Source organism: Canis lupus, chromosome 27 (assembly GCF_011100685.1).
Source record: "Canis lupus familiaris isolate Mischka breed German Shepherd chromosome 27, alternate assembly UU_Cfam_GSD_1.0, whole genome shotgun sequence".
NCBI classification, from domain to species: Eukaryota; Metazoa; Chordata; class Mammalia; order Carnivora; family Canidae; genus Canis; species Canis lupus.
In genome coordinates, this window is record NC_049248.1 from 3,661,492 (window position 1) to 3,688,317 (window position 26,826).

At 37.5% G+C, this 26,826-nt stretch overlaps 1 protein-coding gene and 1 long non-coding RNA gene across 12 annotated transcripts in view; one reads left to right on the plus strand and one right to left on the minus strand.

Moving 5' to 3' along the window:
* KDM5A (lysine demethylase 5A) overlaps positions 1-22,336 on the plus strand; it is an 86,685-nt gene extending 64,349 nt beyond the window's left edge. The window contains exons 24-28 of one of the 2 annotated variants that reach the window (XM_038576396.1): positions 330-473; positions 5,635-5,794; positions 6,873-7,093; positions 10,473-10,883; positions 11,761-11,962. In XM_038576396.1, the coding sequence (XP_038432324.1) occupies positions 330-473; positions 5,635-5,794; positions 6,873-7,093; positions 10,473-10,883; positions 11,761-11,775 (951 nt within the window). In that variant the 3' untranslated portion in view covers positions 11,776-11,962. Of the gene's footprint in view, positions 1-329; positions 474-5,634; positions 5,795-6,872; positions 7,094-10,472; positions 10,884-11,760; positions 11,963-17,629 lie in introns of those variants that run through there. The other variant, XM_038576395.1, reaches the window with a different exon arrangement.
* Positions 348-25,005, minus strand: LOC102151557. 10 transcript variants are annotated; one of them, XR_005379712.1, is made up of 8 exons: positions 24,841-25,005; positions 24,562-24,675; positions 22,414-22,499; positions 21,993-22,071; positions 21,206-21,369; positions 20,685-20,774; positions 15,809-18,593; positions 5,578-5,829 (listed from the first exon to the last, which is right to left on the minus strand). It is a non-coding gene; the product is annotated as an uncharacterized LOC102151557 (long non-coding RNA). The 10 variants fall into 10 exon arrangements; XR_005379717.1 differs by lacking the exon at positions 21,993-22,071 and having other exon boundaries at positions 5,576-5,829; XR_005379713.1 differs by lacking the exon at positions 20,685-20,774 and having other exon boundaries at positions 5,579-5,829.
* Between the last annotated feature and the right edge of the window lie 1,821 nt (positions 25,006-26,826).

Here is a 26,826-nt window from a genome sequence, read left to right on the forward strand (position 1 = left end):
TTCTTTTTTTATTTCATGGGATTATGTGTATAAATAGTAAATTAAATATATCTTAACAGCTGATGAGGAAAACAGCAGTAAGTTGCTAGCAGCTATGTTATCCATAACATCTTTTTATATACACCTGTAGGATTTCCTTCAGGTATATACCTACATCATTTTAGTGAACTATTAACTGGAAATATTATTGAGGGAGGGACCTTGGCATTAAAACCACAAATTTGATTTGTGTTAACCATGGAATTCTGTTGGCCACTTTGAAAGTTCATTACATTTTGGTGGTCTTAAATGCATATTAATTACCCATGTTGGAATTGTTTGTTATTTAGGGACACTTACCTAGTTTCCAGCAGTCTGCTTTTAACCGGGTGGTGAGCAGTGTATCTTCTTCTCCTCGACAAACAATGGACTATGATGATGAAGAAACAGATTCTGATGAAGATATCCGGGAGACATATGGCTATGACATGAAGGTAATTAATGGACAGGCATACCTGATCACTGGGCTTGTTAAAAATAGTGAACACTGGTATTGGAAGCCTGAAAGTAGAAGAGAATACTAGTCCGTTTATCTTGGGTTTATCGTAATAGCATTTTTCCAAAGCCCCCCAAAATATAGATGAAACTTTTTTTTAAAGGATGGAATTTTTTTAAAAATCCATATTTTCTTCACCTTGTAACTCCTTATGTCCTAGAGGGCCTAAAAAAATTATGCGTTTAGATTATTGAAAGCTTTCATGGCTTATTTCAGTATTTTGTTTCCTTTGGGCTCTTCAGGTCTGTATAGTTGTATTTTAAGAATCCCATTCTAGCTGTGCTTTGAGTCTTTTGCTCTGATCTCTCTGGATGATGTTGGATATAATGTCCTATTTAGAGATGAGTTATATTTGGGCCCATGGTTCAAATTTGCAGTTACATTTGCAGCTAGAAAAAATTATTTGTCCTCAATGTGATTCCTTTGATAATAACAGTACCCTGGTTTTGGCAAGTTTGTTTTGTATTGGATCCTATTCGCCTTTTATTATTTTGTGTCAGGCCCAAGCCCTTTGTCTTTTTAGCTAGTATAACATCACGATCTAGGCAGGAACTCTGCCAGGTTACAGTTAATCCATTCATCTGTTTTATATTAGTCTTTGAACTGTTTAGAATTTGTGTCTGTAACCAGGGAGTTCATACTCTGATGTGTGGAAAAACGAGAGTGCATTTCTTTCTCCTACTGGTGGTTAACTATCCTTTCTTTGTCGTTTTAGTGTGCAAATCAGATAGGTAAGCTCATTCTTAGAGCATGAACGACATCAGCATTAAAACTTGCAGGATAGTTTAAACCATCTATCATAGATGCTTATAAATTATCTACTGGAAAATATTTTTTCTCAAGATAAAAATGGATCTTGGGAAAGTTTTAATGAGGGAATTTTTAGTTTTATGAATTAAAGACTTGAGCAAAGTTGAAACTTGAATTAGCCAGTTAAGGTAAAGTTCTAAAGGAGCAGCTGAATGGGAATGCAGCCCATGCTACATATAAGTTAACTAATACTAGAATTACTGGTTTACTATAGCTTAGAGATCTTTGATAACTGGGTTCTCTTTCTAGCATACTAATTATCAACCAGTACCCTAGAATTGTTAAACGGGATGGACTTGGTTTGGGAGTGTTTTGGAAACCAATGAAAACAAAACATCACAAGTATTATGGGACTTCAGGGCTAGGGATCAAAACTGTGGTTTGATGTGGTTGTAGAGAGTAGTATTTTTTTAATAAAATTTATATAACAGTATTAGCTAATAATGGGCTTTCCTTTGGTAGGGGGGCACTTTATAGTATGAATTAGGAATTCATACTTTTAGCAATGTATTTGACAGCTTGGAAGAGTGGTAGGTGGCAAGACTTAGAGTGATTCAAGGTCACATTCACCTTGATTGTAGGTTAAAAAAAATTAAATTCCTGCATATTTTTCCATAGAGCAATCACTTACTCCATAATTAAAATTTTTGCTAGTTTAGTTACAATTTGGCGATTTTTTCCTTTGTATAATGTCCCCTGATTGTGACCATGAATTCATCTTTAAAATTCATCTTTGAGGGCAGCCCCGGTGGCATAGCGGTTTAGTGCTGCCTGCAGCCCAGGGCATGATCCTGGAGACCTGGGATCAAGTCCCGCGTCGGGCTCCCTGCATGGAGCCTGCTTCTCTCTCTGCCTGTCTGCCTCTCTCTCTCTGTGTCTCTCATGAATAAATAAATAAAATCTTAAAAAAAAAAAAATTTAAAAAATTAAATTCATCTTTGAATTTAGTATCTTGGCCTGAGGGAAAGACCCCTTACTGGCTTAGGGAGAAGAGTAGGTAATTACATAGAAAAATAAAATCAGTCATTTGATCTTAATTATCATAGCATTTAATTTGTGCTCTGCATTGTTGGATTACTTCATTTGCATGTAATATCTTATAATCACCGCTGAATCACTGAGCAGCAATTCAGGAAAATCATTACTTAGAAAAGTATATGTTTAATGAAGCAAAGTCTATCATGGATCTTTTCTGTGTGTGCCTGGCATAACCTTTCATATACTCATATGATCATTTCCTTAAAAGGAAGATTGTCTTCCCTTTACTGAAACTGTCCATCCGTATCACAGTTTATATTTTGCATATGCACGTATGTGCAGAATTGCACATCAGAAAGGAGGATATATAACAGAAGTAGCTGTTGTCTCCTGGGAAGTTCTTTTTTTGTAGCCCAGTAATTGCTAATTTAAAAAATGAGAAAGGCAAGTAAAACACTTAGATTCTTTTAGGTTTTCTTCTCCACCCTTTTTAATGCATGTGTGGCTTGAACTTTGGTGGAAATAGAGTCAATTTTGTCTTGAGAGTTTAGTCCAGCCTAATACCAGATAAGATAGAGTGACAGATCTGCATATAAAATACATTTCTCACTGAGAGGACATTCTACCTTTCCTATGTATTTGCTGTTAATGGGACTGAATTATAATTTTCCTCCTTAGGGAGAGTAATTTGTTTAAGCTTTTTGTTGATCAGTTCTTTTACATTCAGCTTATTTCTTTATATTTAAAATGTGTCTCTTGAGGACAGCATATATAATAGCGTCCCTCTGGACTGTAATTCTTCATATATATCTATTTGTAGAATGCTGTTGAATCTTGTTTTTTTGTTTGGTTTTTAAGTAATATTACAATCTCTGTCTTTTAGTTGGGGGTGTTTAGTCCATTTTCACTTAATATATGGTTCTCTTTAAGTTGATCATCTTACTATTTATCTTTTATTAATCTCCTGCTTTCTGTTCCTTTGTTGTTCTTTTTCCTGCTGCCTTTGTGTTAATTGAAAAAAATTTTTAATCTTTCCTTTCCTTTATTGATTTCTTGCCTTATACCTCTTTTTTGTTTGTGTGTGTGTTTTCAGGAATTGCTCTAGGGTTAACAGTGTGTCTTTAACATACACAAAGTCAGTATTGTACATGTTCACTTTGCATGCTTCACCTCGGGGAAGTAATTTTTTTACAAATCTTTTTAGCTGGGGCAGCCCTGGTGGCACAGCGGTTTGGCGCCGCCTGCAGCCTGGGGTGGTGTGATCCTGGAGACCCAGGATCGAGTCCCACATTGGGCTCCCTGCATGGAGCCTGTTTCTCCCTCTGCCTGTGTCTCTGCCTCTCTCTCTCTGTGTCTGTGAATAAATAAATAAAATCTTAAAACAAGCAAACAAACAAATCTTTTTAGCTACCACTACTTTCCATCATTATTTTCTGATCACTGTTCTTTCCGTTTTGGAAGCTTAACAGGAAGTTCCCTGTATATGTAACAATGAAATGAATAGAATCAAAGTCAGAAAAGACAATTCTAGTCCCTGAGAAAAAGTATGTCTGATCTAAAGTGGGAGAGAACTCAAGTACACTCCCATCTCTTGCTTTTTTAGGACTTAAATTCTTGAATAGGGAAGAAGACTATGAACTGCTATTTCTAAATTCTTAGTAAGTGGTACTGTCTTCCATAGTATTCCCTATTTAATTAAGGTTGTCTCATGGTAATAGATCTTCCATCACGAGGTTGTGTTAGTCACGAAACTCTTGGCTCCTCTCCTAACTCACGCTTCTGTACTCTGCTTAGTGATGCTGGGACTTGGGCTCTACACCAGGGTTAGTAAACCATTTCTGCAAAGTAATGCATATATGTCAATATACATTAATATGTAATAATATATATTAATGATGTATATACATGTGTATATACACACATATAAAGCTTAGTAAATATTTTAGGCTTTGTAAGTGACATATGGTCTCTATTGCATATTCTTTTTCTCCCCCACAACTCTTTAAAAATATAGACTATTCTTAGCTCATACTCCATACAAATAATGAGCTGCCAGCTGGGTTGCAGTATGCCAACCAACTCCTGGTCTACACAGTTGTTTTTTGCCTACTGCCTTCCTTCTGCTAATAGAGGACATTAGAGAATATTAAAAGGCCTGAGTAGTGAGAAAGGACATGAGCTTTCCCGTTTTATTCTCTATTCATCTCATCATCTGAACTGCATGCTTTTTTTTTTCCTTTTTCTTTTTTTTTACTCTGGCATTGGGAACTGGGTCCAATTTTTAGTTGTTTTTTCACATCCCTGAAACCAACCATATCACAATCCATGAGAGAGAGCAGAACTAACTGGCTAGCACTTCCTTCTCAGAGGTCTGGCTCGCATCTCTGCAGAGCCCTTTTCTGGGCTTGTACATTCTAAAGCCTCACTTCTTCCCAGTTCTTTCTTGGTTTTGGCTCAGTGTTTCCATTTTGCCCTTTCAAACCTTTAATATACATCTCACCAGTTCACTTTATTAAATTAGCCTTATTGAAATACCTGTGATTTGTTTTCCTGATTGCACTCTACCATTAAAGTTGTACATGTGAGCTTCTGGAAACTAATGACAGGGGAGAATCATCTGAGAACTAATTAGAGTTGTCAGAAATATATAGTTTGAATATTGTCAGGCTCTTCATTGTAAGAGCAGTTAGTAAACTTCTAGGTTTGAAAACTTTTGGAGAGGATTAAATGATTTGTGTCCTTAAAATGTCACATCTAAAGTTTACCCTTCCTAAGTCCATTTTTTTTAAAAAAGATTTTATTTATTCATGAGAGACACAGAGACGCAGAAACGTAGGCAGAGGGAGAAGCAGGCTTCCTGTGGGGAGCCTGATACAAGACTCAATCCTAGGACCCCGGGATCACGCCCTGAGCCAAAGGCAGACGCTCAACCACTGAGCCATTTAGTCCCTCCTAAGTCCATTTTAAGTGTCAAGGTTCTCTAACTTGTAGGTATAGGAGTTTTTTATGAGTTGTAGACTGTAGAAGGTAGATTATTTAATAGTAATTTTCTTGTAGGTTTATTATCTCTGTGGATTATTTTTGAGGTTTACTCTTTCCCTTTTGGCTTAAAACTGTAGTCATTACTCTCTCTCTCTCTCTCTCTTCCCCCCAGTGGGCATTTTATGTCTTACTTAATACTATGCATTTAATTTTAAGGTCATACTTTTAATATATTACAAGCTTTAATCTGAAAGCCTGCATTTAGATCCTTGTCACAGGATAAATGAAGTGGTTCTAATTCTTAATACCCTTCTTTGTTTTTTCTTCAGGACACAGCCAGTGTGAAGTCTTCCAGTAGTTTGGAACCCAATCTTTTTTGTGATGAAGAAATTCCCATCAAGTCTGAAGAGGTGGTCACTCACATGTGGACAGCGCCTTCATTCTGTGCAGAACATGCTTATTCTTCTGCTTCTAAGAGTTGTTCTCAAGGTATTACCCTTTAAAACAGTGTGGAGAAGATAGACCTGAAACCAGTGAGGAAAAAAATGGTATTTATTAAGACTATGAATCCTTTAAAATTTATTTTTATTCTTTAAAAGATTATTTATTTTAAAGAGAGGGAGGGGCAGAGGGAGAGAATCTCAAGCAGACCTCATGCCGAGGGCAGAGCCTGACATGGGGCTTGATATCATGACCTGAGACAAAATCCAGAGTTGGTTGCTTAACCGACTCAGCCATCCAGGCACCCCAGACTATGAGTCCCTCTTAAATGAACATCCTGGCTATGAAATGCTAGTAAAACCTGAAAATGCAATTTTGATTAGGAATAGCTAAGTCCCTATGTGCATTTCATGTTACTAGGTGGTAACCTGAAAAAACTTACGTGGAATTATTGCATCCTAATAAGAAGAACTTCAGAGGCCCTCTAGTCCCATCTCTTCATTTTTATAAAATCTCTACGTGTTCATTACCAGTTGTTGAGAAACTACTGCTTTTTAAGAATATTCATTCTGTTCAGGAAAGCTTTGAGTGTTAGAGACTTCTTCCTTTCCTTGGTAGGAAATTGCTCCTGTATGTCCACTTTCCTTTTCCCTAGTGAAAATACATCACACTGCTTTAGGTCACACCTCTGGGAATTAAAGAGTATTTCTCTTTTCATAGGAAAGTTCAACATCTTAGGGAATAGCATATTACCATTGGTTTATTAGGAGGGTAGTGACAGCACATGTGCTTAATCTCTGGTGCCCTCTAAAATGGAGAGAAGAGGGATTAAGAGATTATTTTTCTTTCTCCTATAGCATAAAGAACTAGTAAGGAACCAGTTTTTTACTCTAACCGATTTTTTAGAGTGGGCATTAGAGTTCTAGATCTTTTTGTTTTGTACTTTTTGAAGGTTTCATTCTCACTTTCACATGGATGCAGTGAGTTCAAATATCTAAAGTAAGTATTGGGGGCGGGAATTAAGTATTGGAAGAGGAGGGACCGTTTCCCTAAATACTTACTCTGGAAACATTACATTTTTTCCATAGTTTTCATTTTTTGTTTTGTCTTATATTTTATTGGAAAGGTTCTAGCACCCCCAGGAAACAACCCCGAAAGAGCCCTTTGGTGCCCCGAAGTTTGGAACCTCCAGTGTTGGAGTTGTCACCTGGAGCTAAAACCCAGCTGGAAGAACTTATGATGGTTGGAGATCTCCTAGAAGTATCTCTGGATGAGACTCAACACATATGGCGGATTTTGCAGGCCACACACCCACCCTCTGAAGACAGATTCCTGCATATCATGGAGGCAAGGATTTAAAGCTTACTAAAACAGTGCTTTTAACATTTTTTAGAAGGCCATGGTTCTTTGGGGTACCACAAATCCCAGGATGGGGAAGGTTGAGTGGGTGGTACTGTGGCTGTCTTCCTTTTCCATTAAGCCAAATGTAGTTCTGCTTTATGGTCTTCTTTATTGCGATTTTATGTAATAGGGGGGAAAAAACCCAGATGCCATTTCCACTAAAAAGAAAGACGGGGAGGTGCCTGGGTGACTCAGTTAAGTATCTGCCTTTGGTTCAGGTCATGATCTCTCAGGGTCCTGGGATGGAGCCCTTGTGTCAGATTTCCTGCTCAGCTAGGAGTCTGCTTCTCCCTTTCCCTCTGCTACTCCCCCCTGCTCATGCTCGTTCTCTCTCTCTCTCTTTTTTTTTTTTTTTTAAGATTTTATTTATTCATGATAGTCACACAGAGAGAGAGAGAGAGGCAGAGACATAGGCAGAGGGAGAAGTAGGCTCCATGATGCAGGGAGCCCTACGTGGGATTCGATCCCAGGTCTCCAGGATCGCGCCCTGGGCCAAAGGCAGGCGCTAAACCACTGCGCCACCCAGGGATCCCGAAATCTTGCCTTATCACACCATCTCTCAGATGAAGGATCTGTGTACATTAATCTCCTTTTTCCTGACATTTCAAGTCAATTTAGATCAAAGCTGTTCTACAGGTTTGAAGAATTGTTTGTGGGGGTTAGGGTAAGGGGGTAGGGGTTACTAACCTTGAAGAGCTTGTCTCCAGGATCGCGCCCTGGGCCAAAGGCAGGTGCCAAACCGCTGCGCCACCCAGGGATCCCCCCTCTCTCTCTTTCTTAAATAAATCTATGTGTCTATTTTAATAAAATAAAAATAAAAAGAAAGGAGGATACCGAAAACTACCAGTTCTTCTCCTAAGGAAAGACAAGCTTCTTAGCCCAGACTCCCCACTGTTGAAAACCCAGAAAGAGAAGGCAGAAGAAAATACAGTGGTTTAAAAAAAAAGAAGAAGAAGAAGAAGCAAGGGAAGGATTAAACAGAAGAAGGTTGTGGGGAGAGAGAGTCTACATTCATATATTAATACTTACATAGTTGTTTGTAGTTTGGCTTTTGTTTGTGGTTTGTTTTGGTTTTTTTTTTTAAGATTTTATTTGTGTGTGAGAGAGAGACATGAGCAGGGGGAGGAGGCAGAGGGAGAGGAGAAGCAGGCTCCCCGCTTAGCAGGGAGCACTATGCAATGCTGGGCTCCATCTCAGGACCCCAGGATCAAGACCTGAGTGGAAGGCAGACACTTAACGGACTGAGCCACCCAGGTGCCCCTAGCATTTTGCAGTTTGTACAATGTTTTCATATCCATGATCTCACTCAGTCCTCACCATAATCATGAAAAGGAGACAGGAAAGGATAGACATATTTCTACATATGAAGAGAATTAAGGGGCAGAGAGCTGGAAACTTGCCTAGGTCACATATTTGGTAAAAACAGACCTGGATTCCAACTCTGGCATTCGAGTCCTAGCATTCGTTTCTCTCTTACTCTTCCATTATTTATTTCCATACAATAGAATGGCACAATGTCACCAGCACTTGACACAGATACACTTGGCAATTGATAGTTTTTGGTTTGGAATTCAGATCAAAGGTAGCCTGATTTATGTTTTTCAAAATATAAAGTGTTTTCTTTACATCCATTGTCTCATCTGATCCTCTTTATTTTACATGGAAGCAAACACAAAGTATTGAAAGGGTAAATATAGAGTTCAGAATGTGATAGACTTAAAACATTTATAATACAGTGTTCTGCTGCATTCTGCACTTTCGTAGGTTCCTGTCAAAGATTTTCCAGTCTCAAATATGACACAAAATTCTCAAGTGGTATTTCTTAAATATTTATGTTTTTCAGTATTTCTTTCTCTATTCCTCATTCTTCCTGTTGTTAGACAAACTATTAAAATTTTTAAATGCTGGGTCATGGGTGACTCAGTTGGTTAAGTGTCTGATTTTCGGTTTTGGCTCAGCTCGTGATCCTCAGGGTTGTGGGATTGAGCCTTGTGTTGGGCTCCATACTCAATGGGAATCTGCTTGAGAGTCTCTTTTCCCTCTGCCACTCCCCCCACTTGTGTCCACACGCATGCTGTCTGTCAATTTCAATTTAAAATTTCAAATAAGGGCAACCCTGGTGGCATAGTGGTTTAGCGCCTCCAGCAGCCTGGGGTGTGATCCTGGAGACCCGGGATTGAGTCCCACGTCAGGCTTCCTGCATGGAGCCTGTTTCTCCCTCTGTCTGTGTCTCTGTCTCTCTGTCTGTCTCTATGAATAAATAAACAAAATCTTAAAAAAAAAAAAAGAATTTCAAATAAATTTTAAAAAATAAATCTTTTTTAAAGATTTTATTTTTTATTTATTCATGAGAGATGCAGAGAGAGAGACACAGAGACACAGGCAGAGGAGAACCAGGCTCCATGCATGAAGCCCGATGCCCACATTGATCCCAGGACCCCGGGATCATGCCCTAAGCCAAAGGCAGATGCTCAACCATTGAGCCACCCTGACATCCGCCCCAAAAATAAATTTTTAAAATGTTTATTACATTGGCATATAAAAGAAGTTAGAACAATATTAGAAAATTGAAAAGAAAAATAAGAGATTTTTGTTTTGTTTTGTTTGCTTTGTCATATCAACTGTTTTCTAGCCCTTGCCAAAATCATTGAATGTCTTTTGTAATCAGATCATGGATACAGTTTTGTTTTGCCAACAATTTTAATAACTTCTTAGCCATCAGGAATTTATTGTGAGTTAATAAAGAATTGTAATAGAGGTAAATGAAGACCAATAAAGTTATTAGATAATTCAGCGTACATTTATTACTTTTAGCTTTATGTGTATGTTTTATCTTAGTTAAACAAAGGTGCTACCCACTATACTAATATATGCTGACAGTGGTCTTTTTTCTCTAGTAAGTGAAAGTCACATGTTTTATACAGGCTTTATTTTCTACCATTGAGTTGATTTCATTTAATATTATATTTGCTTTCTTACATGTTTTTAAAATATCTTTAGAACATTTATTGTGGTATAATGTACCCAATATAAAATTTACCATTTTAAGTATACAATTCAGTTGTGTTAATTGCATTTACAGTGTTACACAGCTATTGCTGCTCTCCATTTCCAGAACTTTTAAATCATCCCAAACAGAACCTCTGTACCCAATAAACAATAAGCCCTATTTCCTCCTCCTGTCCTCCTCCTGTCAGCCCCCAGTAACTTCTACTCTACTTTCTGTCCGTATGAGGTTTGTCTATTCAGTATACTTCCTATAAGAGAATAAAGCTGTTTTTAAATGTCTTGCTTTAAATTTATTTCTATTTTTATCTTATTGAAGGATGACAGCATGGAAGAGAAACCATTAAAAATAAAAGGAAAAGACTCTTCAGAGAAGAAACGGAAACGGAAGCTAGAAAAAGTAGAACAGCTTTTTGGAGAAGGAAAACAGAAGTCCAAGGAGTTAAAGAAAATGGATAAACCTAAAAAGAAGAAATTAAAACTAAGTGCAGAAAAATCAAAGGAGCTGAATAAACTGGCCAAGAAACTGGCAAAAGAAGAAGAGAGAAAGAAAAAGAAGGAGAAGGCTGCTGCAGCCAAAGTTGACCTTGTGAAAGAGACTACTGAGAAGAAGAGAGAGAAGAAGGTGCTGGACATCCCCTCAAAGTACGACTGGTCTGGAGCAGAGGAGTCCGATGACGAAAATGCTGTGTGTGCAGCACAGAACTGCCAGCGGCCCTGCAAGGACAAGGTGAGCTCTAACTGTATACACCCCCATGTGAGAGAGGACAAGGAGCAGCAGTCACGAGACAGAAGCTTGATATAATGAGAATTTGGTTTTGATTCCAGGATTTGGGCTTTCAGCAGAATATGTTTTCTACAGTTTCTATAAACTGTTTTGAATTATAAGGCTCTTAGGTCAGTGTGCCTAATGGAATAAATGTGCTTTAAAAATCATGTACTTTGTGAACATAATGAGAGCAGAGCAGAGAGAAGCTATGTGAAACCCTGGGTAGCGGTGCATTTCATGTATGGCTGGTGTAGCAGGTTTCAGTGTAGTCTCTTAGTCCTTTTGCCTTCCCTGTAGGGTGACTCAGGGAACTAAGTACCTTGTCCGTTAGTCACAGTGGCCTAAAAACGTTCTGGGCCAGTATTTTAAGAGCTCTGGCAAATCATGTTAAGATTTTTGTCATAAAGACCTAAAACCAAAGGGCTCTATCTTCCTCTTTGGTCTGTGTCTTACCTATGCTCAGGCCTATGTTCACTCTTCTGTGTGGAATAAGATTTTTTCAAATACCTTGCAAAAAATAAGACCTTTAAAGATACATTTTTAAAAAAAATTTCAGCCCTAAATTTTAAGTGTAATAATTACATGATGCCATTCTTTAGGTAACACTGACATTAATGAACTTCTGAGAAAGATGGATGGGCTTTATGAAAAATCCCAGTTCATTCAGTGACTGGGGACATTTGTTATGGTTCCCATCAAGATTATTAGTAAATTCATAGGTTTAATTTTATTATGCTCATTGTACCACTTGATATTTAAAACTTTAATACCTCCTCAATTTGATTTTATGAACAGAATAAATATAACTGCATCATTATTCCCTTACTTCCCTCCTCAGTCAAATACTTGTTAGAGCTTGAATAGGTCACCTTGTCCAGGCTCTTCATTTTACAAATGATGAAACCAGGACTCAGTGAAGATAAATGATGTGACCAAAGTCACAGAGCTAAGTAGTGCAAAGCCAAAAGTAGAACTGTGGTTTCCTGGCTCCCAGACCAGGTTTTCTCCACTAATAACCCCACCCCACCGATAATTAAGATGTAAGTACAAAAATACATTCCAAAACTACATGACACTTATATTAAAATAATACTTATTAAATATTTCCCACTCATTTTTGGAAAATGAATATATTTTGGTAAGACACAATATCCCGTAGCCTAACCTTCCAAGGACAATACCTACATATTTTAGTGTGTCTCCTTCTGGTCCTTTTTCCAGATAGTTTATTTTATATCATGTCGTACCATCTCTACTTAACTTTTGTATCTTTACTGATTACATAAATATGTTTCTATTTTAAAGCATTTTAGTAGCTACATTATATATGTGTATTGTTTTTCTTTCATTTGGAATTTATTCTCATCTGAATTTGTTCATTAAAGAGGTTGATGAAAGGTTAACTATTTCTCTTTGGGTACTGAAGTATTGGCAGAAACTTCTCCCTTTGTTTCTCTTTTAACTGATTTTATGGCAGTTTCAGGACTGGCAGTAAGAAGTGGTGTTTCTTTTTCAAGCTTTCCTATCATCTTTTCTACAGTGTTTATATCCATCATGAACCTTTTGCTTTCTCTTTTTTAACCTTTTCACTTAATAATCTTTCCCTTCTCTGCTCAGCATTTTAAATATGTCTGAGCTCATCTATTATCTTCCTGTAGCATATAAATACTACAGCAGGTTTTTTCTCGTCTGCTGTAAAATTGTTAAATTAACACATGCCCTACTTACTCCTAGGGTTATGAGAATAGGAGAAGATAATTTGTATGAAAGCACTTGCTAAATAAAATGCAGAGTAAATGTTAATATATGATGGTAATTTTTAAGTCAGCCCTAAGATTTGCTCCTAACATTAAAGTTTGGTTTTTTTTTTTTAATCTGGAAAGTTACCTTAATAGAACAAAGGGAAATTTAACTGAACATTCAGAAAGAATGTCTGTTTCAAACTGTTAAAACACACACAAAAAGTGAGGAAGGTGTGCCTTAACCTGTCATCAACTTATAAAAGAAACAGTAAATGATGTATTTTGATAATGTGTTTAATTTTAAACAGAAATTACTTTATATTGTAAACACTTTGCCCATCGTTACTGTTCTGCAATATTTCTGGTTCTCCAAGTTTGTTCTCAAGCACTAAAAAAAGGTATATATCTTTAGCTGCTTTGTAAAGAATCTTACAACTTTCTCAATTTGAAGTGTAGTATTTATGACACATCTTCAGAACAAAATGATAAGAAAAGAATTTTTTAGAGAAGTCTGTATGTTCTTTATGCAGCAAAAAATACCTTCTAGGGTTCATTCATATTTAAGTAAGTGTTGTTTTTCTAAGTGTTGTTTTCTAAAAGTAATTTACTACTTTTTTCCCAAAATGTACAGATTGAGAAAACTTTTTTTTTTTAGGATTTTATTTATTTATTCATGAGAGACAGAGAGAGGCAGAGACACAGGCAGAGGGAGAAGCAGGCTCCATGCAGGGAGCCTGACTTGGGACTTGATCCCAGGTCTCCAGGATCACACCCCGGGCTGCAGGGGGCGCTAAACCGCTGCGCCACTGGGGCTGCCCAAATTGAGAAAACTTTGAAGAAGCTACTTAAACATACCTAGACTCAATTTCAGGATGTTTTAGAAAGAGAAAAATATTATCCAGAATAATGTTGTAGAGGGTTTCCAATAAAACTGTCTCTTCCATCGTTATCAAATTAACTTCAAGGTGAAATTAATTTAAAAAACAATAATGAAGAAAAAATAAAATAATTGTTTTCAGAAAATTACTTTTAAGGTTCAGAATCTTTTTCTCCCTGAGATCTGCCCCTTTCATTAAATCTTACTGGTACCAAGAGTAAAACAAGTTAACCTGAAGGAGCAAATTCTTTTTTTTTTTTTTTAAAGATTTTATTTATTTATTCATGAGAGACACACAGAGAAAGGCAGAGACATAGGCAGAGGGAGAAGCAGGCTCCTCCTCATAGGGAGTCTGATGCAGGACTCGATCGCCAGACCCAGGATCACACCCTGAGCCAAAGGGAGATGTTCAGTCGCTGAGCCACTCAGGCTTCCCAAAGGAGCAAATTCTTTCTTTAAAACCTTTTTTTTTTTTTTTTTTAAGATTTTGTTTATTTATTCTTGAGAGAGAGAGGCAGAGACACAGGAGGAGGGAGAAGCAGGCTCCATGCCGGGAGCCCGACGTGGGACTCGATCCTGGACCTCCAGGATCACGCCCTGGGCCGAAGGCGGCGCTAAACTGCCAAGCCACCCGGGCTGCCCCAGCAAATTCTTTCAATCTAACATTTAAGTAACATTTGTTTTCTGTGGTAGAATATAATCATCTTATTTATGAAAATAAGACTTTTTCCTTTACTCTTTTATCTAACTCTTCCTTTGGGCCTTTTCCTTACCTATTACTGTTTCCATAAGAAGTTTGGGATGGTAAATAGAGATTAAGTTTATAAACCTTTGTCTCTTACTATTTGTTAGTCATTCTGATTTTAAAAGATTTTCATGGGGTGTTGTCTTAGTCACAGTATTTGCATTATTGGTTCATATCTCTTTCTAAAAGCATAGATAATCAGAAGTTGTATTACCCTGAATGTGTGTGTAAATTATTGTGATGTGGAGATAGGGTAACCAACTGTTCTAATTTGCCTCGACTTTGCTAATTTTAGCACTGAAATTCCTGTGTCCTGGGGAAACTTCAATATTGGGCTGGCTAGGAGGGTTGGTCACTTAAATGTCGAAAGCACCAAAAAAATACAAGGATTTTGAACATTGTTATATTGTACTCCATTGAGTAAATTGTTTTAATTTTTCAAATCTGGTTTTTGCAAGGAACCTTGGTAGAGATTGAATGCCAAAATCACAAAAGCTCAGTGGGGGGACTAAGCTAAGAATATCACTAAATCTCCAGGCTTTGTTTTTTCCCCAGTGCAGTAATATGCTCTGGGAAGTGAACAAGATGAAATATGCAAAATATTTTTTAGGGTAAATATGAAACCATATTGCAAAACATAAATATCAAACCAACACTATTTCTTGTATTTAATATATTTCTCTTTTAAAATTTCCCCAAATCCAACTATTAACCTATTTGTACTATACTTTTGAATCTCTTATCTGCTAACATTTGAACAGCTCATAGCTGTGAAGTTTTTCAGTAATTATTTTTGTGATAAGTAGATCTCTTGAAAATAATGAAAGGGGAAGGGTCTATTAGAATTTAATATGCAATTAACCAAATGGTATGTTCCTGAGTCTTCAGAGTACTACATAGTCTATTGCCCCTGTGTCAAAATCATCAGTGGATTCAGTTGACATTCCAAACTTTAGTTTACTTAATGATCCATTGGGTCTTTTCAAACAAGTAGCACTGGGTTTATCATGTGAATGTGATAAAAAGATACTAGTAAGGGAAAGACTGTTTTTTCTCTGCTAGATTGTTGGGATAAATTGTTAAATAATCTGTAGACTGGGATAGAATCTGTGTACTGCTGAATACCTCAAGAAAAGTTTTTTTGGAATGGTGGGAGAGTTAGGTTTAGGAATGGATCTCTAGCCAAAATCACAAAAGAGAACATATCTTCCTTACTTGGGAGATACTGGTAGATTTAATTTGGGGAAACCTGGAAGCCAGAGAGTATAGTGCAGAGTTCGATTTTAAGAAACATGGTATCACTTTTCTTGGAGCAAATACTAGTGAATTGGGAACTTTCTTATCCTGGGGATTAGTATGACTGAAGATGAGATGAGATTAAGAGGGTTGGAGGTAGGAATAGAGTTTTCTGTTGGTTTAGAGTGGCATCATAAACAGCGTAATATCTCAAATTCGGGCAGCTAGAAGAAACAGATCATCTTCCACATTGTCCCTACTAGCTCCAAATAGCTAAAGCACTTACTGTCAGATTAGCACTTTGTAAATCTTCATGGCTGCAGTATGTGTATTTTTAGTCTGTTGCTCAGAAGTCATTTATCTCCCCTTTGTTTTTTCATGTACTAGTTTGCTGCAATAGGACATTTTGATCAATTTTCTATATTACACAGCTTCAGAAGCTAAATAGAAACAATTACAGAAACAAAACCACAATTTGTTTTAGGAAGGAATTGTTAAATTGCTCTGAATTTCCTAGCAAGTAGCATCGCAGAGTGCCAGGGATGATTAAATTCAGAATATCTGACTGAAAAAGTAGGCTTCTGGTTTGTACACCCAAGATACTCTGAATCTGTAGATTTGGGATGGATCTCAGCTACACTTTTAACAAATGCAACAGGTAATTCTATCTTAGGGTCTACACATTTTGAGAAGCAGTGCTGCAGACAGTTATTTCAAGGTACATAATGGTTTTTGTGTAAGGTAGAATAATGAGTAGAGCCATGAAACTGTGATCTTAAAAAAATGCCTCCAATATCCTAGGCAGAGAATTAGCTGCCTTTCATTTGTTCCTCTAAATAATCCTGTAAACAAGATGTTACCTCCATTTTACAGATGAGGAAATTAAGCCTTAATGAGATTAAATTATTGGCCTCAAATTAGGAACAATGGAAGCAGAAAGATTATTTTGACAAATGATTTTTCCCACACTGTATCACAACCCTAAAACCACTAACATGAGTATCATTGTTTTGATAATTCTTATAGTACTTGGAAACTAATTTTGGAAAGTACTCACTTTCCCTGAAACTCATTTACCTAGCCAAAACCTCCTTCCTCTGTTCTTTCTCATAAGCTGTACTGAGGTACCTATTTGATCCTTTCATACCTCTTTCTTGGCTCTAAAAACTGGCATTTTCAGTAAGTTGCCAGTGAGATGATCCACTTTGTACTGGGGAGAGGAAGAATAGCTTTTAATCCTAAAGGTTCTCATCTGCCATGACATCAGCTATAAAAACTACCACTGTCACCCTCCAAATACAAAAGGCCCAAATCGCCTTATTGTTAACTTGTTAACTTTAGGCCCAAGGCTTAAAGTCACCAAATTACAGTCATTTTCTAGCCTCCTATAATCACAATATTCTCTGGAGGGTCAAAGTTTGCCTGGCATCTGCCACTGACCTATCAAGTGATACAGACTTTAATTTGAAACCCCAGAGTGATCTATTGACCTGTGACTTTGACTGTTTTTAATTGGTTAATTTGTAAGATTTGACCTCTGATATTTGCTAACTTTTTATAGGGAGTTGTATTTGTAACGGAAGAAGAGAAGAATAAAAAATATTAGTTTTAAAAGTGGCCTATGTGACTGCTTTTCTAAAAAGGTATTTAATGCTCTTAGTACTTTGGCTTATCTCTTTGAAATAAAGCTAATACACAGGATTGCCTTCACATTGTTGTATTCTTCCTTTCTTGATTGATAATTGCATTGTCTTAGAGCCTAGAAATTGTTAATATTAGCTAAAACTACTTGGCTGCTCTATTAGAAGTTCCTTTTTGTCAAGTTTTTCTCAAACATGTTTCTGCCTCAAAAGGAGCCCCGGGTAATTATGAGGTAATGGAGTACCTAAGAGGCCCAATTTTGTGGACATATTATGGTAAAATAGAATTTGGGGATTTTAACTTCCCAGTTTCTGTCTTTAAAAAGTAGTCCCATAAGAAGTCATTGTCTGTCTCTGGACATCCCAATTATCTGCTATCATTTAAGCCAAGAAAGCTTTTTGGTTTGCTTTTTTTCTAGGCTTAATGTTTATGTAACCTAAACATTCCCCAATCTTGTCTCCTACAGGTAGACTGGGTACAATGTGATGGTGGCTGTGATGAGTGGTTTCATCAAGTTTGTGTGGGTGTATCTCCAGAAATGGCTGAAAATGAAGATTACATCTGTATAAACTGTGCAAAGAAGCAAGGGCCAGATAGCCCAGGTCAAGCACCACCTCCTTCCTTCATAATGAGCTACAAACTACCAATGGAGGATCTTAAGGAGACCAGTTAGCAGTTGCTGGGTTAGTTTGGGACATGGGGGGAAATGGACCACATTGAGATCTTAGTCATCGAGTGGTTTAGATCCACTCAGAATGTTGCTTCCAAAGACGAATGGCCTTCAGAGAAAGTCCTTTTTGCTGACTTCCTCTTTGCATGGACTGTGTAACCTACATTCTCTTCAACACATCTATGCAGAGGGTGTCTTTGGTACAGCAGCCAATATTTCAATTTATGTCTCCTCTGAGTATGGTTTGTTACTTTACGGCCAGACATTTGATTGAGCTCTAGAGTGGCTGTTGGCATTAATACATTGGTATGCTAGCAGGGCATGTAGGATGTGGCTTGTGGCCAGCTGATATTAGTTAGAGGTTTACAGCCTAGGGGTGGTACCATCTGGAGGTGCTGACTACTTGGCTCTCCTTAGGACAGTTGGAGAGGAGTGAGAGTATACTCTCCTTCCACTGGTACCTGGCATATAATGCCCTACAGATACTCCTGTTAGTCATGGGAGAGGAGCAAAGTCTAGATCCCAGCTACTTGTGTTTGTACCAAGAAGAAAACCCCAAGTGAGAGGCAGATCACCTTATCTTCCTAAGGAGGAGTATGTCATCTAGTTCAGAAATCTGACTAGATTGGATTCTGGAAAGAAGAGCTTTTCTTATTTCAAGGCAAGGAGCCTTTTTTTTTTTTTTTTTTTTTTGGCTTTGAGAAGTCTTGCTGTCTTGGGTCAGCATTTTAGAGGCAAGCAGGTACATGGATCCAGGCTCCTGCAAAAGAAGAGAAGACAAGTCAGAATGTTTTACTGAGACACAGTGATGCATGCTTTTCGGGGGAACCTTCATTCACAAGTATACCAGATACCACCAGGCTTCAGGCATGGCCATGAGCAAGACCAGCAAATAACAGCTTTTTGCCTTGCAGCCCTGATCTCAATGTCTGCTGTTTCCAACTCTGGCAATTTCTGATTGTGGCCCACAGCTGATGCTGTTGAATAACACCATGGCTTCATCAGAGAATGTGGGGTTGTAGCACCTCTGGGTGATAAAGTTGTTTTAGTAAATCCATTTTTAAAAAAAGAAAAAAGGACTTGTTTTTACTTTTTTCTAAATGTCTCTGACTACTGACTGTTCTATAAATAGATTATTTTTCCTTTTTTAATATACACATATGGATATATAAATATATATATTTACTGTTACCAGCAGCATATGACAGAGTTTCAGCATCAAAAATCTATTTGGGGGCTTGCTTTCTCTTTTTTGCTTTTTAATAAAGAAACCCCATTCCTTCCTTGTAGTATACAAGGAGTTAGCCTTCATTCTCCATCCTAGCCTGACCAGATTTTCCATGTTGTTTTGTTCAAATAGATAATTATATGTCCTTTGTGTGTTGGAACTTGTCCCTGTCTTTTGGGAAACTTGGTCTTACTATTTCTGTGGTGGCTGTTTTGTTTTGTTTTTGTATGTGAATGTTTGAAACTATGGTGCTGTGTCCACTTTCCTCCTATTGTGTTCTTTATTCTTGTTAAGGTGTTAGGTAAGCTGTATGGAAATGTTTATTAGAAGGGGACTAATTATTTTTAAAAGAAAAAAAAAAACCTAAAAGTAGTGTTTGGTCTTCACTATTCTGTGTCCCTTATTTTGGTTAAAAATCTGTGGTTTGACTTAATTCATCAGTTTTCTTTTTCAAAGGGAGGAGCAAGGTGGGCCTAGAGAACAGTTTATAATCTCCTATTCCCTTTATGCCCCAATCTCTTTTGAAGAAATGTCTTCTAGTAACTAGAAGTGAAATGTACTGTCCAGTTACAGTTTGAGTGGGTATGAGATTTAACTCAAAAGGCATCTTACTTAAAAAAAAAAAAAAAAAAAAAAAAAGAGCAAAAGCTTTTCTATAAAACCCAGTTTCCATAAATGCTTTCTGTATGGTTCAGACTACCTAATTTTTAGTCCTTCTTCCCTTAATATTATAAAACATTTTTAGTGTTTTGACCTGTTAAGAGGTTCATAAGCGTTGCTGTGCATGATCTCATCTTAAGTGTGTATATGATTTAAGATTTCAGTGGATATTGCAAGGTAACTATCAACCAATTTCATAAGTTTTCATTTTGCCAATCTATATAAAGAAACTCTTATTCAGTTAAGAATTTCATCTGGTTGATGTTATAAAAGGAGGCACAATATTTTTTGTCTTTTCATCTTCTCTGTAAAGATCTTCAGATACATGTGGGTTAAAAATTGAATGCAGTTTTAAGTGATGGCTGCCTGGGTGGAATACATTTTTTAAATATTTTATTTTTTCTTCCTAGTCACCCATTAACTTTATTCAGCCATCAGTGGAAGGGCATGAATATGCTGAGACAGATGGCTAAGGTACTCTGCTTCCTAGAGTATGGTGGATGAATATAGGTGACTGTTTAGGGAATCACTCATGTCCTTAATATGGTATTTTACCTGCTGGAGATGTGAGAGAAAGAGATGCAAGGCACTCTCCAGCCATGAGTAGCTCCCTGTTTACCTTCTGGTATTTTGAAACTTATATTGTTTAGTTGATACTATGGGCTTTTCTGTATTTATTTGAAAGTCACAGAGGATTTGGTCTGACTTGACCATAGATTTAGACCAAGGCTGAGAAGAACAGATAAGAGAAATTAGTTTTAAAAAAAGAAAGAAAGAAAAATGAACATAAACAAGGTTATAATTTTGGAATTAATGAACTAAGATTCATCTATTTAAAGATATGCTGGTGTTCTGATATAATATAAAACATTGTTTTCAGTTAGAGGAAATTACTTCCAACGTACTCCATTTTTCAATGTTATAATATTTCATATTAAAACTTGATTTAAAATGTTCCTTTACCCTTCTCTCCACAGTTGTACATTTCCACCATTGGTATTTTAACTTCTGTGTTCACTCTGTCAAAAGTATTTCTTACTACCTTCATCATAACTGTGTTGGGGAAAGTTATAGAAAGAAAAATGAAAAAATGCTATCTATGTAGGTCTTTAATATTCTCAAAGGGTAGGTCAATGGAACTATGCAAATTCCCAAGTTTACAACTATAGCATTAGAGTTCACTTTCTTGTTGGCAGAAGAGGGGACATTTTCTTCCCACAAATGTTTATTTTACTTCCTGATAGTTATTGCAACAAAGCCATGTTGAGATTTAGATGCTAAAGCTCCCTTCCTGAGTTACTGCAAACAACCTTTGCACTGCATGATTAAAATTTGTGCCTCAATAAAATTACAAATTACTGTATGTCATGCTTTGAATAATTGAAAAGATAAGCATTAAATCTGTGATCGCCTACCATGTACTTATTTAAGAATCCCAAGTCCTAGCAAAGTCTAACACACCTGTAAGATTAGATTAATTTTACCTGTGCTTCACTTCTGTTCTTCTCTGCTTTTGTCTTTGGTGTCCGAGAAATGTCAGTTTGTTCTTAATTTTAAGATTCTGGATGCAGTTCAATGCACGTAAAAGAAACTCCTTGCTTGTCAATATTTTAATTCTGTAGTACATTTGTGTGACTATCAGCCAGTACTTAAAATAGGAGGATGAAAGGAGAAATTGAGAAAGCCCTTCTTTCAAAGGATGGAACTATCAACTTTTTAAAGGAGAAAGTGACCATTTTGAGTGGGATTTAAAAACTGTAAATTGTGGAAGAATTAAGCTGTTAAAGTCCCACATATAATTAGGTTCAATAAAGGTTTACATATGGAACTAGCTTCATATGTGTGTAAAAAAGTTGCTTTTGCAGTAGGTCTGTTAAGTATAAGTTTTTAAAAGTAAACAACTGATTTGTCTTTTACCTTTTGAACCCTCCCCCCTTTTACAATTAAAGCATATCATTACTTCTTTGGATATGGATGTGCCAAGTGATAGTCCCAACACAAGAAAGAAAGAATGGGATGTGACTATATTTTGGAATTGCAGTCTTCTCTTGGCCTGGATCATATCCAGTCACCACTATGCAATGAATGATGTGCACTGGGAAAGGAGATGCCGGGTTCAGATGTAGTCTGCTAATTCTTACTTTTGCAATACTCCAAGATGTCTGAACAGGAATGCCTTTTGTAAACCTCAAGACCCTCTATTGATTATTCTCTTACATATTTATTTACTTGTCAGTGAAACACTTAAATATAATATGGACTCTAATTTACCAGGGTTTTTGGTGGTGCCTTATGAAAAGTATAACTTGATTTCGTGTTTTTTGAGCATGTTTTCCATTTCTTTTGTTTTCTGAAAGAATATTAGATATGGTTATTTGCATTACATCTAAAAAAATAAAGTTGTGTATGTGTGCTCAGGTTCCCCCCTACTCCGTCATTTACATTGGTGGCAACTCTACATGGTAACCAAGTAAAGGTAAATTTTGGTAATGAGTATTGATGATCCTGAGGAAAACTGGCAAGTATACAAGAGCCACTTTTAACTTGTGCCAAAGCAGTTTCTAGTATTGCAATTTCTCTCTATAAAATAAAATAACTGGCCTCAAATAATTTGATCAGTGGTGTGTTTAGCCTGTTACTGGGAAGAATGTTTTCAGAAAATGTGAAGGTGGAAGATTCTCGAAGATCTTACCTGTCCTATTTTCAGCAAGAATCCAGCGATGACCAACAGACATTGCCCCACCTTTGATTCTTGAGCAATTTGTTCCTTGCAGCAAACTAGCAATAGCAGGGAAAATGAGGAAATACTTTATTTTGGTCTCCTGATGCTTAAATCTAGTTCAAACTGCAACTTCAGAGAAATAAATAGCGGGTTTTTTTCTTCATTGTCAACGTTACCAGGTCATTCATACAGTGTTGCTGAAAATGTTAAGGTTCTGCTTTTAGTGAAATTGGCCTCAAATATGAAGTATGTGATTGCGTGTGTGTGTGTGTGTGTGTGTGTGTGTGTGTGTGTGTTGGAGAGGAAAATTGGTGGGAAGAAGGAGGGGAAAAAATCTCTTAACTTGGAAAATGTTTTTCTTGCCAACCAAAAAAGACTCCTGAAATTCCATACAGTGACAAGGTCTGTTTAAAAATTGTATGGAATCCTCCCAGTTTACCAAGTATTTCATGAGGCTTTGGCATTGTGATTGATAGGAATAAATTGAAGATCCAGAATCTTAGACATTGCCATTAATTGGGAAGTCACACATGATGCAAGGAGAGAAAATAGAAGACAGAAAAATACTGTATTATAGGAATATACTTAGAATGATTTTGGAATTTCTTTCTTTTTTTTTTTAATTTTTATTTATTTATGATAGTCACAGAGAGAGAGAGAGAGAGAGGCAGAGGGAGAAGCAGGCTCCATGCACTGGGAGCCCGACGTGGGATTCGATCCCGGGTCTCCAGGATCATGCCTTGGGCCAAAGGCAGGCGCTAAACCGCTGCGCCACCCAGGGATCCCAGGAATTTTTTTAATATATTTTTTTTAATTTTATTTATTTATGATAGTCACATAGAGAGAGAGAGAGAGAGGCAGAGACACAGGCAGAGGGAGAGGCAGGCTCCATGCACCGGGAGCCCGAAGTGGGATTCGATCCCGGGTCCCCAGGATCGCGCCCTGGGCCAAAGGCAGGCGCCAAACCGCTGCGCCACCCAGGGATCCCTGATTTTGGAATTTCTTGATTCTTTTCACCTACTTGTTCTTTTTGTTTGTTTGTTTTTGGGGTTTTTTTTTTTTTTCTTTAAAAGTCTGTTTCTACACTACTTTAGTGGGAAGAAAGATTTTCTTTTTTTAAGATTTTATTTATTCATGAGAGACATAGAGGGAAAAGTAGGCTCCCTGCGGGAACTCTGTCCCAGGACCCCTAGATCATAACCTGAGCCAAAGGCAGACACTCAACCTCTGAGCCACCCAGGTGCCCTCAAAGAAAGATTTAATTGACATTTCCATATGGTAAAGTCTGTGAAATTTCTTTACCAAAGATTTTCCCTAAGTTCGTCTTTGGAGCTAGGTTGTATCTCTTGCTAATGGGATAAAAAGCACCACATAAAGTCTCAAAAATGACTTGGTGGATCCAGCTTATAACCAGCTAAACCTTATATCAGAATCCTGATGAATTGCTAGGAATATTGGGATGAAGTCAGAATTGTCTGCGGTTGGGCAGCCGGGGGGCTCAGCGGTTTGGCGCCTGCCTTCGGCCCAGGGCGTGATCCTGGAGTCCCAGGATCAAGTCCCACATCGGGCTCCCTGCATGGAGCCTGCTTCTCCCTCTGCCTGTGTCTCTGCCTCTCTTTGCGTCTCTCATGAATAAATAAAATCTTTAAAAAAAAAAAAAAAAGCTCAATGTTTAAAAAAATTGTAGTTTACAAAAACAAACAAATGGACAAAAATTTTAAAAACCCAGATGAGGATTTTAGGATTACATAAGGTAAAGAATATAGAAATCAAATAAATAATTGGTTTTAGCTCTGTATATGACCTTATATATATATATATATATATATATTTTTTTTTTTTGAGACTGTTTCCTACCATGTATGGGTTAGTTTGTGTGGATAGACATTTAAGTTATAGCCCCTTTCTTTGCGAGAGGGTGAGACAAATGATGATTTTTAAGGATGTTTCCTACTAAAACTTATGTAGAATTTCGAAAGGAAGATAGTAGAGGTATTTAGGACGTTAGTTCAAATTCCTGTTTAATGATAGAAAAATCTATTCAGTACTTCTGATGAGGGAATATATAGACTATAGTGAATATTCTATTTTTGGAAAATATAAATTTTAGTCACTTACATAGTAGAGCTGACCCATAGTCTTCACTAACTTGAATCTAAATTTTGCAGAGGTCGTCCAGCACTTTTATGTCTGCCCCAGGACTGATCTCACAATTCTATCCAGTGCCCAACCCTGTGGAGATAAGGTGATAATATCAGACACATTTTGACAAACCTAACTATGCCACTCCTCCTGAATTGATATTTGGCCTTAATAATATTATCCCACTGCTCAAAGCAAAGGCCCCTTTCCTCTCCATACTAGGCTGCACTGTGCTGAAACCAGTGGGACACTCACTGATCTTTAGTCTTAGTAGGCTACTTTAGTCTTTTTCTGGCTTAACTTTGTCATCCTCTCCAGTTGGAGGCTAAGCTTTGTTGAGACACAAGATGGATTATCACTAATAATCTTTGGAACCCAGAACAACAGTTCAGGCACATCAAGTCTTGGTCAGTGCTCAGTGCTTCTATTTATTTTGTCATAGACACATTACTTCAGAGTTCCAGTTGGAACATTAAGGTCAGTTTAATACACTTGGCTTCTCATCCCTGTAATTCATTGCTGCTATCTAAAAAAGAAGTCCAGGAGGGTACCTGGGTGGTTCAGTTAAGCCTCCAACTCTTGATCTCAGCTCAAGTATTCATCTCAGGGTTGTGAGTTCAAGCCCAGTGTTGGGTGTGGAGCCTACTTAAAATAAAAGAAGGCCAGCCAATCATAAATCCTCTCGTTGTATTCCATTACTGCTACCTGCTATTACCCAATTAATATTCCCATTGCCCTTTCTATTGATATTTTTGCATTAAATACAGACACTTGAAAAAAAAAATACACCTGGCTGGCTCAGTTGGTAGAGCATGTGGCTCCATTGGGGTTGTGAGTTCCAGCTCCATGTTGGGTGGAAAGATTACCTAAATAAATACATATATACATACGAATTATAGAGACTCTGGCTTCCCTATTCCTTTGTGAACTTCCCTACTTTTTCATTAAATGGAACCTGGCTCTTAGCAATGCGTAGGGCTACTTCAAGTTGCTCATTTTCTCACTTTACTACTAGAAGGTGTGAACCAGTAGATTATAAGGGCTGTTTCTCTTATGTTACCACTGATTTCCACTGCCACATGTTGAGGCCTCTGATATTCATCTGTACTGCCATCTGTCCTCATTACTGTCATCTGTTTACTCTTATATTCATTGAGGACTTTGATGGTTTAAGAGCATCTTTGCCTCCAGCCCTACCATTATCACGATCATGGATGACTACCATTTCTGTACCTCTACTTCCAATAATCATTTTCACTCCACTTAGCAAACCAGTTCCAAGGCCATAGCTTGGACTCTGTCAAAAATGTATTTCTGGGGGAACCTGGGTGGCTTACTTAGTTAAGTATCCAACTCTTGATTTCCGTTCAGGTCATGGTCTCAGGGTTGTGAGCTCTAGCCCCACATCAGGCTCTGCATTGAGTATGGAGCCTGCTAAAAATTCTCTGTCTCCTCCTCCTCCACCCCTTTTTCTTCCTTTCCTCCCCCAACCCCCCCCCCAAAAAAAAACACAATAAAGCCATTTAAAAAACCCAACTTATTTCTGAAACATTAAAGTCTAGGACCCTATTTATACTAGTCTGATTTTTAATGTCTTGTCCTTTGATCTCTTCCTCTCAGTATATTTACTCTATGACCTCTGGGAAACATCCAATCACATTTTTCTTTCAGTCTTCACTCTGATGAGGGAATATGGACTGTTGAATATTTCACTATCTTCACCATTTAACATAGACTGCATGGCCTATCACTCATGGTGTTTCCCCATCACTCTGGCCCTGCAGAAACTATTTCTGGGTCATTTTAGCCATCTGACTTGTTTGTTCTTGTAGGCTGCTGAATACTACTGAGTATCTGCTACTGACTGGTAGCACCACAGATTGACTCAAGTAGGTGAGTTCTCAAAGACCCAGTAGTCCAGCAATCTCTTGCATTTTTGAAGACTGTTTCCTACTTACTCCATTGTCAAGTCCCCACCTGCCATCTCTTCCCTCAGCAGAGGCCTACCCTCCCTAAGCCTGACTTGAGCAAATTGAAGCTAACAGGAGAGCTCTAAAGTTTCTCTAGTCACCTATACCATCAGCATCTTAAAGTGGTTTCATCAGAGGCACTTCTCTATGCCCTTTGGATGCCCTAATTCACTTTCAATTACCACTTACCACTTTTAGTCAGATGTTTCCCAAATCAATATCACCTGCCTGTGCTTGCTGGCTTTGCTCCTTAATCAATTGTCTGGTAAGC